Source organism: Trichomycterus rosablanca, chromosome 3, assembly GCF_030014385.1.
Source record: "Trichomycterus rosablanca isolate fTriRos1 chromosome 3, fTriRos1.hap1, whole genome shotgun sequence".
In the NCBI taxonomy this organism is placed as follows: Eukaryota; Metazoa; Chordata; class Actinopteri; order Siluriformes; family Trichomycteridae; genus Trichomycterus; species Trichomycterus rosablanca.
This window is the reverse complement of record NC_085990.1, coordinates 11,963,490-11,978,912: the sequence shown is the minus strand read 5'-3', so window position 1 is coordinate 11,978,912 and position 15,423 is coordinate 11,963,490. Positions and strand designations below refer to the sequence as shown.

Here is a 15,423-nt window from a genome sequence, read left to right as displayed (position 1 = left end):
AAACAAAGCGAGGTCCATAAAGAATTTTTTTTTTTTTATTGTATGGACACCAAGGGGCTGTCCAAAAAACTAGTGAGCTGCCTTGCTGCCTACTGCTTACCTAGGCAGCTGCCTAAGTAGAGAGGATTCTAATAAGACATTGAACTCATAATGCAGGTTATTCAGACACACTACTTATACAGCAATTACGGCGATTACGTCACCGCAGTTTTTGCTTACTAAGCCAACACAGTTACCAATGGGCTGAGGTGAACTATGTTTATTGTTCCGCATCCATATGACATATTTGTAATTTTGGTGAGAAAAGTGGTGCTGCACTGAATGCTGGTATTGCATTTACCACTAAGAAAGCATTCGGATGGTTGTTATTCAGTCAGGTTACTGCTTTGAAATAAGGCACCTTAGTAGGCAGCATTTTAAGGCATCTAAGACTTTGGACAGCCAACGTCTTGAGAGCATGCACAAAATGACATAAAATGTGTCTATGTGGAGAGATCACTAGGTTTTTGGACAGACCCCAAGCCTTACAGACCCATTCCAAAATAAGTGGAGGCTGTTAAAACTACAAAAACAGGGGCAACTTCATAATGGTGTAGAATACCTTTTTTTAAACTGTCGGCAGTGGTAGCTTAGCAGTTACTGGACTAGTAATCCTAAGGTCACTGGTTCAACCCCCATCGCCAAGTTGGCACTGTTGGGCTGGGCAAAGCCCTGAAATCTAAATTGCTCAAATTGTATTCAGTGATAACTGTAATGAAGTAAATGTAAAAATAGCATGGAATTAGAAAGAAGATGTGTTCAAAGGACTTAAAGAAAACAGAAGTTCCCTCACATATTAATGTTCTTCACCTCCATATCTACTGTTATTTGCAACAGAACAGATCGTGCTACATCTGACATAGTGAGTCAAAACTAACCCATCTGACCTTGTTAATGATGACAACTTCTCCACTGCTGTTGGTGGTGAGCCTGTGTCCTGATGGGAAACTGCGGCGTGGCGGTGGAGGGGGTGGAGACTTAGAAAGCTTCTCAGTTCGATACCGCGGCACTGTTAACTCGCCTGTGATCAATCAGTCCATACAAACAACACACACACAAACACATATGGACAAAATACTGCACAATTAATGGAAACAAGTATTCAACCCCCTTCAGAATCTTCAGAATCACTGGGTGCAATGCAGAAACACACACTGGACAGGACGCCAATCCATCATGGGGCTTTGCCACCCCCCAGTCAGAGCCGATCATGTTTGTAGACCCCTTTTGTTTTATATAATATACTGTACTTTCATGGAATATATTCACGTCTAATACACACACAATGACTTTTGACTTTTTTGCATGACAGCATCAGCTTATGGTTTCCTCTCCAAACATAATGAGCTAAATTACTGCCAAAGCGTTCTATTTTTGTTTAATTTGACAAATGTTAACAAACTAACATTATATGAGCATCTCGAATCATTTTAGATAGAGTTTTTTGTTTGGTGTAGGAACAGGAATTATTCTAGTGCAGTTCACTGATTATTCTCTGTTGTTCCTGCTGCTTTCAGGTCATCTTGCAACTCTTTTTAATTGACCATTGACTCTTTCTTACTGCGGCATACCTGAACAGGAATTATCAAACCAGTTATATAGACAGATGTTTAAGGTGTTTGCTGAGGCTCTGCAGCAGTTTCGTTTAATTGATGTTTGATAATTTTGTCCTTGAGACCTTTAGAAAGTAGCATTTTGCTTAATACTTGTTGCATAAAATCTTCCCAACTAAAAATATTATACTTGTTAATAAAATCAGGTCCAATCTGCATGGAACATTTTAAAAATGACAATACTTGTAGAATTTTTGTTCAGACGTACATATATACATTTTTCTATTTCTCAGAATTTCCCCCCCAATTTTCTCCCCAATCTACTCGTATCCAATTACACTGGTTGTGTTACGCTTCACCTCCACTGATACAACCCTCCACTGCTGACTGAGGAGCTTCGCAACTGACACACGCCCCCTCCGACACTTGATCAGTACCGACTGCCTCTTTTCACCTGCACGAGGCGAGTTCATATGCCGACCAGACTTGTGCACGGAGAGCCACACCCTGATGAGCATTATTCCCCAGCTCTGCGCATGCACCATCAATCAGCCAACAGAGGTCATAATTGTACCAGTTATGAGAAACCTTGGTCCGGCTTACCAACCCTGTGAAAAACAGCCAATCGTTGTTCATGTGGCCGCCCAGCCCAGCCGGATGGCAGAGCTGAGATTCGATACATATATACATTTTTAATATAGTGTCTTATTTTTTGCTTTATTGGTTAATTTGATTAATTAACTTTAAAGTATTTTTAATTATACTTAGAAATAGATATACTTTATTTTTGAGTATATTTACAGGTGCAAAGTCAAAGATGTCTGTAAATTTGGAAAGATGCGACATAAAGTGTGAAGATAATGCTAAACGTAATATGTAAAATAAATCTGGCCTTTATTGATTCAGGACAAATAATTTTGATTTATTAAAATACACAAATAATTTTGATTTATTAAAGTATCAATGGAAACCAATAACTGTATGCTTGAACTACATAAAAATCTACAAGCGAGACATTAATCTAAGGTTAAATGAATCTGTATCTAGTGTGGAATCGTACCTGATTCTCTTCGCTGAATGCCCTCCTTGGCAGCGGGTTTGGGTGGTGGTTTTCCTGGCTGGTGTTCAGGTGTACAGCTTGGTGTAGAGGATGGTGAGGCAGGTTTGGGCAGAGAGGAAAGCTGCGGTTTGGGGGGCACAGCAGGCTTGGTTATCTGTTTGGCAGCAAAATCCAGATCTGGAATAGCCTTCATCAGTTCGGCCTGCGTCTCTTCCAAGAGACGATTAATATCCTGTGCACTAAACTGGGTTAAACTTGCCCGCTTTTCTTCCCAATCACGCTCTGCTGCCTAGACACAAATAAGCAAGTAATTCTAATTCAATGAGGCTTTTGTGGCCTGATGAGAAACTGTAAATTATTTGGTACCATTGTGTTGGGTGGAATTTAATACCATAGGTTTACATCACTGAAGCAATTACTTTAAAAATTTGCAAACAAATCGGAACCAACAAGGTGGCATCATTAACACCAAAGATTTCTACACAAGAAGAAGCATTCAAGCAGTATCAGTGTGTTACCAGGCGGACTTCCACAGACACTCCTTTGTCGGTTTCTCTTCGTGTGGGTAGATCCTCCAAAACACGGCTCTTTGCTATGCCTGCTGATGTGCCATCCTGCTCCGGCATGCTGCTGTTAAGTGCCCCAGCACCCACCAGCCAGTTTCCAAGAGTGGTAGTGCCTGATAAACCAGCAGCACCACCCAAACTCGAACCTAGACTAGTACCGAGGGCACTTGACAGACTTGCACTGGACCCTAAAACAAACATAAAGCCAAATGAATCATCATTACCAGATTGTATTAAATACTAATATGACAATACTTGGAAGCATTTTAACTTTTTTAACAGTATAGATAATGCATCATTTAAATGAAATCAGTGATATAAGTGATTTGGACTCTTACCTATACGGGCAGAGCTGGTGAGGCTGGGATTAGTGCCCAGGTTTACACTGGAGTGTAAAGAGCTCGAGAGACTGGCAGTGCCTGTTAAAGCTGCTGTTAAGTCAGGGATACTGGACAGAGAGGGGCTGGTCAGGATGTCCATATCACAACTCTTTGCAAAGTCAGAATCACTGGAGCTGCTATAATCTTCCGGAGTTTTCCACAGGCCTTCTGATACCTGCCTGATACACACACACACACACACACACATTTAGGTTTGACATTGTGTTTTGTTAGTGTTACTATCTCTGTATACACAGTGTGTATAAGTGTGTGTGTTACCTCCTAAGTAGTGTGAGTGTATCTGTGATGTTTCTGCAGCGTTTTAGCAGTGCATCAAGCCTCAGTGGTTCCTCCTTTAGAAACTTCACAGCCTCAACCTCTACCCTCAACACCACTCGCATCTTACTCTGCAACGTTGGGAACTGATCTGAACACACACACATACACTTATTAAAGTACAGTTAGGGTCAAAAGTTTACATACACTGTGCTATCAACCAGCCAGACACCTACACAGACATGATAGTCAAGTCAAGTCAACTTTATTTGTATAGCACTTTTTACAATGAACATTGTCTCAAAGCAACTTTACAGAATCCAGGACCTACAGACCAAAAACCCCTGTTGAGCAAGCAGAGGGCGACAATGGCAATAAAAAAAAAACACCCTTAAAATTACAGGAAGAAAGCTTGAGAGGAACCAGACTCAGCAGGGACCCATCCTCCTTGGGTGGCCTGGAGGATAATTTGAATAAATAGGATTTACACAAATCATACAAACACAAAATTAAATTAAACTTAAAGTTATAACTAACAAAAAATATTTGGAGTTTTTCATTATTTGTCTGTGATAAAGTCCATAGTGAGTTCTTGACATTTTTGGTGCAAACAAGCCAGGTGTCCGTCACATCTAGCAGGAGCAGCATTGTTGGCACAGCAGTCTTGATGTGCAGTCTTTAACCATCCAGCTGTAAAAGGTCTCAGCCACTGGTTTTGCTCATCTGCTGCTCCGCCATCCAGGAGTCCAGAAGATGTAGTTAAAATGTGAAATCATTAAGAGTAAAATGTCAGTTCTGCAGGGAGTAGCATTAGACTCCGGCATCCCTAATAATTACAGCATAACTAAAATGGAGAGCGAGCAGGTAACAAGGTCATGTAGGCTTTTATAGGACATCAGCACCCATCTCCCCCACCGTCATCAAACCTGAGTGATCGGACAAGAGAGGCAGAACGACAGCAACCCAACATCCCTGATCACCACAGGACTCTATGACCAAGAACCCCCAAGCTCTGCACTTCTGTCTATATTCAGGGTGGGCAGCTCTGGTCCTAGAGGTCAAAAATCAGACGCAGCCAGAAGCCAACACGCAGCGTCAGCAAATCTGACGAACATGAGAGCACCAGACACCCCAGACATCCAGGACCGGAGCCACAAACCCCTAGTTTGAAAAAAACATGATAGGTTGTGTCTTTTGGGAAAATGGTCCTCATTACTACTTTAGTTTAGTCTCATTGAGGCATTTCAAACCCATTTGACATGTTTTTTCTGTCATTTTATTTTCCCCCACATACCAAGGACATGCAAAAGTAGAACTGATGTTTCCAAAGACAAACCAGTGTGTGTTATAATGCCCAGTGTGACCCAGGTTAGGATAAAGGTTTTTTTAACATTATTAAAGGAAAAATTTATACATTTTATTAATAACAACCAGGCTTGCATTATTTTGTGTGTGGTGTATTGTGACTCACTCTTCAGTTTGGTCAGTGTCTCTCCAAGCTTCCTAAGCTCTTGACTTTTCTGTTCCACTTCCTGTTCAGTTACCAAGTGATGATTAAGCCCCGCTCCAGTCTTCATTTCCTCCACAGAACGTTCCAGATCACTACAACCACAGCACACACAGCCAGTTCATAAGACCCATCTAATTACCTTAGTGCCTTGTTATTATAATAAACAGACTACAAGATGTAAATGGGGATTAAATTTACAAAAATAATTGATGAACGGTCAGCAAAACCATTTTTAGCACATGCAGGTCCCACCAGCTGAAAACAGTGTGAATCATGGTTTTTTATACCAGTATATCTGGGGAGCTATGGATCTAGTGCTGTAATCAAATTCAGTCCAAAATCACAATGGCAGAAACTGTCAAAACTGAGTCTGAAAGTATGTCATCACCCATGCTCTCAAGTGGCACAGCAGTCCAATATGGTTAGTGCTAAGTCTCAGTGGTGCTACTGACCTGGCCATTCGCTTAACCAACACAGTTAACCATGTCTTGTGTAGGAAAGGTCAGATATTTTCTGCGACTCCTGCTGTCTGGTTGAGGTGCTTTTGCAAGTGGAACAAGAGGTAGAGGACTTGTTATTAGGAATTGGAAATGACTAAATTGGGAAAAGGGGGGAATTTAAAAAGCAAATGCAAGTCAGGGTGTCGAGTCCAGGTCAAGACCAAGTCCAAATTAAAGGGAGCTAGAGCTAAGTCTGAGTCCAGGTCTGAACTACAATTGAAGTGGTTCTTGTCAAAATGTAGAAGCAAATGATACCTGACCAACAAGAGTTGCACACTATCATGTATGGACAGTCACGCACTGCTATCCCTAAATCATCTCTTGTGTTGGTGCCCTGACCAGACAGAAGTGGCCCCAATTGCAGCTGCCATGAGGAGCCTAATCAACCTCACTCCCTCAGGCACTTCAACTTGTGCCTGTTAGATGCCTGGCCAGGTCAATAGCACAGCTGAAATTTGAACTTGAGAGCTCGAGATCCGCCCAACATTTTGGTCACATGACCCTTAACCACTGATAAAACAAAATGTTCAAATCACATGAGGAATTTAGGGGGTTAACTTACTGCAGTTTCTGTATGATCAGCTCTTCTTCATTAAGGTAGCGCAGTCGCTCCTCCTCCACCAAGAGACGCTGGCGCTGTAGTGGATCCTCCTGCGTCCGAGATGCTTCGATCAGGCAGAGACCCAAATCAGTCTCCGCCTGCCTCAGTAAAGTGTGCACAGAGTCCTGATTCTGCATCTTTAGACACACAATTACAATCAGATCACAATTTACTCAATTTTCAAGCCATAAGCAGAAAGAACACAAACTAGAGACGCAACCGGACTTCCCACTCATAGTCACAAACACACCTGAAGTTTGCGCAGCTGTGTTAACTGCTTGCGAAGTTCCGCCGTGCTCCGATGCAGGTCGCTCAGATGCAGCTGCATTTGGGAGCGAGACATTGCGATGGGCTGAGATGTTCCTGTGGGTGGTGGGGGCATCAAAGCCAGGGGAGCAGAGGGGGTCGTGGCTGCCAGTGAGAGAGGAATCAAGGTCAGAAACAAAAGTAAAATGGAATAGTTTTTTTAATTATGTATTCATGGAAACATTGTATCAATACTGAAAGGAGCAATATTATTTTACTTAAATTGTATATTCTTAAGCAAATTCATAAGCAAAATGTATTTGACCTATGAGTCAGCTTTGGGCTATGTCATGCCAAAAGTCTGTGGAAAAATATTATCTTACTGAAAACAGTGAAACAAGAGAGGACCTAGCACCGAACCATTGACACCTGATACATGCACCTCTTTCAGAACGAAGCAAATAACTGCTATGCAGAACTAGCAACCAAGCACCAAGCCATGAGTGACACCAGTAGAAAGCCTTCACAAGCAGATGTGGATCCCTCTCACCTGACCCATGCGGCCCTCAAGGTAGGAAGTAAACCTCTGGTCTAGAAGCTTTTTATTTGAGGTTCAGTTCAGTACAACACACACCAAAACCTCTGTTGAGTTTACTCATGCAACAGACATAGACAATTCCCAAAAACCCTGCACACCACTTAGTAATAGGTCAATAATATTTAAGACACACTACTTGCATCGGAGCAATATTCACATCATCAGTGCTATTGCTCTGTTTAACACAACATGCCTCGAGGGGATCATTCCAGAATGATCAGGGGTTACAGAACATCCATTCAGGAAATATTTGGAGGAAAACACACATATACAGTATGGGATTTTTCAAAATCAAGGTTCTGTTTTTCTCTGAAACCATTTCATACAATCCAGCTTAAAGTTTGTCGTATTAGTCCACTGGTTTTATTTCATCAGTTATGGCAGTCTGTACTTACATTAGAGTTTTACTTTGGCACTTACATTTACATTTGCAGCATTTTACCAGATGCTTTTATCCAAAGCAGCATTAGGGAAAAAATTGATATGTTTGATATCACCTAAATATTATAATAATATTTTGCTGCTCGTGCATTAAACACTTATAGTTGTTAAATTCTTATGTGGCTGCTTAAGATGTGGCTGGAAGTCTAAAGTACAGAAATAAGCAACATGTCTGTTGTTAAGCTGTTGTAAAATGTTGTAAGCAGATAAGAAACAACAGTTAGCACAGAAGGTTCCAAAGTCCAACACCCAATGTGATGTAACGACAGCAATATAAAGGGAGGCCCACAGTTCTGTTTCTTGTTCTTTAGCTATTACACTGCCACGATCGTGCCAATAAATTAATCAATCCAGTCAACTGTAATCTTTGTTTTCTTTTTTTATCTGACCTTATTTTCCCATGACAGCAGCTTACTATTATGACCAAATACAGTTTGAGCAATTGAGGGTTAAGGGCCTTGCTCATGGGCTCAACAGTAGCAACCCGGCAGTAGTGGGGCCTGAATGAGCAACCTTCATGTTCACTAGTCCAGGACCTTAACACTTGCCCGTACAGTAGCTGAATTAACAATACTATACAGGTGTGTTAGGATGCAAGAATAGGTTGCTTGTATTACACTAGTATTATAATTATCAAATGAGGGTCAAAGACTTTGGTAATATATATATTTTACACTAGCTTTGTAGCCCTTTCCAAACTGGTAGGTTCACATCTGTATTTGAATCTATTTAGAACGTAGGATCATGTGCTGCTTTTTGAGACCTAATACTCTTCACATTGCCAGACAGGTTGTACTGAAGTGATGTTTGGGTTAAACAGGTCTAGCAGTAATCATGCCTGGGTGTGGCTGGTGAAACTGAACCAGGTTAACTGGTTAATTGAGTAGCTGAGGGGACAATTATTTTTTCACATGGGGTTTTGTTGGATTGAACAGCATATTTCCTTTAACAAAAAACATTGTGTTTACTTGGTTGATCTTTAATATTAAATAGTTTGATGATCTGAAACATATAAATCTGGCAAACATAGAATAACTTGGGAGAAATTGACTATAACTAGCCAACCTAACAATTCCTTTGAAGTCTAAATAAATAATTCTGATTGTATCTGTCTATTGAACATTATCCTAAACATTTCAATGCTTTATTGACAAATGTCAGGTGGGCACTGATGTTGTTCTTGGTTGGCAGAGGTATTCTCCAAGCTAGTCTCCCATTAAAATAATTTTGCCAAGCCACTAAATGCAGAATCACTAATATTGACCATAACGAAGGCTAGAGACGTCGCAATCTTTCATGACATTTTTCACAGCACTGTATAGTAGTATCTCCGCATAACTGATGAAATAGTTACAATTCTCATTAGTGGACTGCGCAAACTGTAGACAAACAGAAGTAGACAACACCTGTACTGGGGTGTACTGGTATTGAGACAGGGGGACAGGGACACACCAAAATACCTTTTCCTTTTTTACCCCTGCGAGCTGAAACACAAAACACGTCAAGGGTTAACCTACACCCTCACTGTTCACACGTATGTGTCCTTATGCAAGTCGATGCAGGGGGTAATACCAAGTGTATGAAAATATAACACACACTCAGAGCTGTACTCACTCTCAGGGGCTGAGCAGTCACTCGCTGTTTCTGCTTTGTCACTGTGAAGGAAACACAGAAATCTGTTACACTCTGTGTGCTTTTATCATACAGTATACAATTTTACACGTGTGCGTGGATGGAAAGACAGCAATCTGTCACACACTGTCTGCTTTTTATATACAGTACACAGCTAACAAGGACCGGACAATGCCTGGACAATGCCTGGACTATCACACATTCATCCTAGTTTGGAAGCAAACCGGATGCCTGTAACAATCATAATTAATTTACCTACGCATTATCAAAAGGAATGACTTGTATTTATTGGTTTAAAGCCACCACTTTCCATAAGGACATCCACCACTTTATTACAGAACGTCCACCCCTGAAATGCTAGTTAATTGCTATTTTTTAATAACTGTTCATTAACTGTTCATGCTGTCAACATGCCACTCTGAGTGGGTGGCTCACCACCCTTTTATTTTGATGGGTAGGAATTTCATGCTTTTTGGACTAAAGTATCACAAGTCGACTCTAAATGTGGTGAGTGGATTTTCATTAATATGGCAATTTTAAAGATCATTTGGTTGCATGACAATTATATCAATTAAGGTTTTAATTTTGTGTGCTGTAGACACTATCCTGACTACCCACTGTCATGCTCTCCTTTTGGGGTCTGATGTCCTTTATTTGTGGTCATGTAAGTAGCCACCCTTATGGCTAAACAACTGTGAAAGTATTGTGTGAGTATGCAAGTGTGCTAAGGTATTTAAGTATGAAAGTCTCCAAAATATGCACAGACGGCAGCAAATGAATCTGTTTAGCTTAAGTATAAAGTTCAAGTATGCTAGGTTCTTTAATCTTTAATATGTACTTGCCCACTCCTTCCCATTAGTGGATAGATACTATCATATTGGACCAAGAAAAAGCCTTCCCAAAACTGTTTCCATGAAGTTGAAAATATGAATTATTTTAAAAATGTACACATTTGCATTGGATGTATCTAAAGCACCTGAACTTAAAAATGAGAAGGGGTGTCCACATACTATATATATATATATATTAGGCATAACATTATGACCACCTTCCTAATATTGTGTTGGTCCCCATTTTGCTGCCAAACAGCCCTGACCCGTCAAGGCATAGACTCCACTAGACCCCTGAAGGTGTGCTCTGGTATTTGGCACCAAGACGTTAGCAGCAGATCCTTTAACTCCTGTAAGTTGTGAGGTGGGGCCTCCATGGATCGGAGTTGTTTGTCCAGCACATCCCACAGATTCTGGATTGGATTGATATCTGGGGAATTTGGAGGCCAAGTCAACACCTCATGCTCGTTATTGTGCTCCTCAAACCATTTCTGAACCATTTGTCCTGCTGAAAGAGGCCACAGCAATCAGGGAATACCGTTTCCATGGTCTGCAACAATGCTTAGGTAGGTGGTGCCCATGACCCTGTCGCCGGTTTACCACTGTTCCTTCCTTGGACCACTTTTGATAGATACTGACCACTGCAGACTGGGAACACCCCCCAAGAGCTGCAGTTTTGGAGATGCTCTGCTCTGTCATCTAGCCATCACAATTTGGCCAAATTTTTTCTGCTTCTAACACATCAACTTTGAGGATAAAATGTTCACTTGCTTCCTTATATATCCCACCCACTAACAGGTGCCTTCTGAAGAGATAATCAGTGTTATTCACTTTACCCATCACTGGTCATAATGTTATGCCTAGTCGGTGTATATAAATATAGCTAGTGTATGTAGGTGTGCTAGTGTACAAGTAAACAACCAAGTGTGATAGCAGACAAATGAGCAGGTAAAAGCATTTCAGTGTGTAGGTGCAAATGCTCCTCTATGTGAGTATGCAAGTGTTAAAATATGCATGCATACAGGTGTCTAAATACTTAAATTAGTAAATGTACATTTTAACAAATTAACATTAAATACATTGTTTAATAATAGATGAGTTCCTGGTATTGACTCTATTCACTGTTTTCAATGCAAAAAATAATAACTAAAATATTAATCAGTCCATTAGTGCAATCGTGAGGTTTGCTTTCATCTGCTTGCATCATTTCTCTGGGAAAAAAAATGAGGAAGAATCTTACGGACTGTCCGGGGCTCTGGTGAGGACACTCTGAACCAGACCTGTCAGACTCGCTATCTGCTTCTCCATTGCCTCCATTCTCTCCCTACAATAGACAGAATCAATTTATATCCCCAGTGAATGCGACCAGAATCAGAATGAACCCTTATGTTCTGTTCCTAATATAAAATAATACAGTATAACAAAATGCTAAAATACATTTCGTGTTTTAATGTTTATTAAATAATAAATGTTTTTTAAAAATACTTACCTAATGCCTAAAATACTTTTACCTAATGCCTAAAATACTTTTACCTAATGCCTCTATTATTATTATTATTATTATTATTAATGTTGTTGTTGTTGTTTTTATTATTATTATTATTAATGTTGTTTTTATTATTATTATTATTATTATCATTATTAATGTTGTTGTTGTTTTAATTATTATTATTATTAATGTGTTTATTATTATTATTATTATTATTAGTAGTAGTAGTAGTGTTGTTGTTATTGGTATAATTATTGTTGTTGTTGTTATTATTAATAATACTGTTATTATTTATTGTTATAATTATTATTGTCATTATTATTGTTATTTAATTATTATTACCATTATTATTGTTGTTATTATTATTATTATTATTACTGTTATTATTTATTATAATTATTATTATTTTATTATGATTACCATTATTGTTGTTATTATTATTATTGGACTTTCTCACAGCAAAAAAAATGAAATGGTTTATTGTAATCTAGAAATTAAGTGGTTTATGACTCACCTGGTATCTGTTTCATATCCTCCTAGTGCCGTCCCCTCACTTCCAATACCCCCCATCACACACATCTGGTCCAGCATTTGGCCCGTGACCCGCGTCTTTTGGCCCTCAATGTACACCGTTCCATCTTTTCGGAAGCCCTGCCTCCCAGGTGAGCCGCGACCGGACTGACTCCTGTATGGCTCCAGTTTCTGAGGTGAGGCGGGTGGCAGAGTTCGGATCGCCACTGGAGCAAAAGACTCATTGTATAAAGGCCCTCCAGACCTGTAGAGGGCGGCATCGAGTTCACACTGTAGAGCAGCCGCTGAGTACGGGCCCAGGGAGCGCAGCGAGCCACGACGCAAAGCCAGGGCCTGGGGTGATGCCATGCCATGAACGAGAGCATATGGGTCAGCATACACTGCCTCATTCTTTAGGAGCACCACACTTTTAGAAGGCGACCCTGGTGATTCTTCATCTGGTCTAACATCACGCCGCTCCAGGATGGCACTGGGGGATGGGCAAAAAGCTGGATGGGCAGGGTTCTGGTGATGGTAGGGGTGTGGCTGAACAGAAGGGGGTGGCCCAGCATATGAGGACGGGCGGACAGACGTATAAGAGAGGCGGGAGTGAGGCCGGGACGGAGAGGCTGAAGGAGAGGATGAAGGGTGGGTGTTCAAGCGGCGGGTAGGTGAAGATTCACGTGAGGCGTACATTAGCTCCCTCTGGAGGATGGTGGGTTGAAGGGTGAGAAACAGCACAGAGGTAAAGAGGAGAAAGTCAAATACAAAAAATGTTAATCAACAGTTATCCTACAAAATGAAAGCAAAGGATGGTGAATGATTTGAATGTCAAGAATTAAACAAATTTGGGCCCTTTAAGGCCACACCCACAAGTACAAATGCATTGCGCATTAAAAAAGATTGATTTGTACTTTCATCTTTTTTTTATGGCGCCTAAAGCAGCCTCAGAGTCATGAGTTAAAGTCAACATACGTTAAAAATAATGGATTTAAATTATTTTGCCCTCTGGCACAGTTTCAGCATTAAAATTGTATGTATTTCCTGAAAAACACAGGTAATGAAACCCCAGGGGCAGCTTGGTGGTGCAGCAGCTAGAGAGGAGGCTACACAGCAATATGGGCTGTAACCTGAACTGTTTGCACAAAAACCAAACAGAATTTCAATTAAAAATAATATTAAAATCTAAACTAATTCCAAGAATCAAAATTATAATAACACAGCTGCGAAAAATACACACTCACCCGGAGGTCCCCGTTGGTCACATGGGCATGGTGGGCATGGTGGGGTGTGATGTATGGCGTGTCTCGGCAGTAGATCTTGAGGACGCAGCGATCGTGAATGCGACGCGGGTCATCCAGTTCATAGAAGATGTTGCGTGCTTCGTCTTTGATGAGGATGGCGGTTGCGGGCGAGCGCAGGGCGCTCATACTGAGCTGCTGAGGAAAGACGTGAACTATAAGAGCATGTAGAGTCTCCATACTGCTCAGCTCATGACTCAGGTGAATCCGCCTCGTCTCGTCTCCAAACTGCAGAAACAGGACACCTGTGGAAGGAACCAGAGGGAGAGAATTGGTGGGTGAACAAGATGGAGAGAAGAGCAAGAGGAGGGATTTAAAGTTGGAGAGAGAAAGGCATGGTTATGGGAATGGGTAACAATGCGCACTAGAGTAAAACCAAAGGTTGAATAGCTGTGGGAGGAGGAAAGTCACCCAGGAAATAGATTGTTTTTGGACCGGTTTGTATGGGCTAAGATTCAACACAAAAGTCTGCAAAAGTGTCAACCAGACTTTGTAATTGAGGCCTGTAATTTGTAAACATTAATGACCATGAGCTTGATAGGCATCCGATAAGCTTGGAGACTTTCATACTTAAATACCTTAGCACACTTGCATACTCACACAATACTTTCACAGTTGTTTAGCCATAAGGGTGGCTACTTACATGACCACAAATAAAGGACATCAGACCCCAAAAGGAGAGCATGACAGTTGGACAAGAAGGGCGGGCTTTCAACTGATGTTCCAAAATCCCAATGGTGTTTGATGGGACTGAGGTCGGGGTTCTGTGCAGGTCAGTAGAGTTCCTTCACACCAAACTTATCAAACCATGTCTTTGAGCACAGCAGCACAGTCATGCTGAAACAGAAAAGGTTTATTGTTTTGCAATTTTCCCCCAATTTATCTCCCAATCTAGTCGTGTCCATTTACATCGATTGCATTATGCTTCCCCTCTACTGCAGGAAACCTCCACTGCTGACTGAGGAGAGCCGCAACTAACACACGCCCCCTCCGACACGTGTGCAGTACCAACTGCATCTTTTCACCTGCACAAGGCGAGTTCATATGTGGATTAGCTTTGTGTACGGAGAGTCCCACCCTGACCCCAGTATCCCCCGTCTCTGTGCAGGCAACATCAATTAATCAGCCAACAGTGGTTGTAATTGCATCAGTTATGAGGACTCCCCTCCGGCACCAACCAAAAATATAAATTACATGATATCACTGATGTTACATGATTTCACAAAGTCTTGCACTTTTTGTTCTGTGTTGCACCCTGGTCCTGGAGGAACCTTGTTTCGTTTCAATATGTACTTGTATACAGCTGAAATGACAATAAAGCCTCTCTTGAACTCTTGATCTCTTGATCTCTCTTCATATCAGGATGGGGGGGTCCACAAACTTTTGGTAATATAGTGTATATAGTGTATATATCCATCGGTGTAGATATCTGATAGGTGGGGCTTATTCTTCTAAAAGATCAAATGAACAGGTGTGTGTATGTAAACAGGTGTGGGTGGAGATGATACCTGGTGGGCGGAGCTTATTCTGACTAGGAGATCGGGCGAGCGGCAGGCTCTGTCTGAGCCGGTTGGAGCGGCTGAAGCCCAAAGCGAGATCAGCGTCACCCATGGTCTCTAAATTTTCTGCAGAAGCGTAGAACCCTCGTCCGCCACCCTGATCGCCAAGAGACTGTTGTCCACCACCGGTGACACGTGGAGTCCTTGCCTGAAAAAAAGCAACAATCCGTCTAATTTGTATGCATGGAGGGTCACATTGTTTTTGTTAGTAAAATTTTTCAACCTTAATTATATTAATTTCAATCAATATCTTTTCTGAATAAACTCCAAGCAAGACTTTGGTACATTTTGGCACATCAATTAACATAATTGTACAATCATAGAGCTACATA

General features: G+C 41.1%; 1 protein-coding gene across 6 annotated transcripts in view; it reads right to left on the bottom strand.

Moving 5' to 3' along the window:
* The window catches only part of srcin1b (SRC kinase signaling inhibitor 1b), an 81,264-nt gene that overhangs the window by 11,370 nt on the left and 54,471 nt on the right, over window positions 1–15,423 (bottom strand). For 4 of the 6 annotated variants that reach the window (XM_062992707.1, XM_062992705.1, XM_062992708.1 and 1 more), the window contains 14 exons: window positions 15,041–15,239; window positions 13,476–13,777; window positions 12,236–12,936; window positions 11,473–11,556; window positions 9,385–9,425; window positions 9,231–9,254; window positions 6,736–6,896; window positions 6,447–6,622; window positions 5,346–5,476; window positions 3,878–4,025; window positions 3,557–3,777; window positions 3,171–3,406; window positions 2,653–2,941; window positions 927–1,060 (listed from right to left, as the gene is read on the bottom strand). In XM_062992707.1, coding sequence (XP_062848777.1) covers window positions 927–1,060; window positions 2,653–2,941; window positions 3,171–3,406; window positions 3,557–3,777; window positions 3,878–4,025; window positions 5,346–5,476; window positions 6,447–6,622; window positions 6,736–6,896; window positions 9,231–9,254; window positions 9,385–9,425; window positions 11,473–11,556; window positions 12,236–12,936; window positions 13,476–13,777; window positions 15,041–15,239 — 2,847 coding nt within the window. The remainder of the gene's footprint in view (window positions 1–926; window positions 1,061–2,652; window positions 2,942–3,170; window positions 3,407–3,556; window positions 3,778–3,877; window positions 4,026–5,345; window positions 5,477–6,446; window positions 6,623–6,735; window positions 6,897–9,230; window positions 9,255–9,384; window positions 9,426–11,472; window positions 11,557–12,235; window positions 12,937–13,475; window positions 13,778–15,040; window positions 15,240–15,423) is intronic. The other 2 variants (XM_062992706.1, XM_062992710.1) reach the window with 1 other exon arrangement.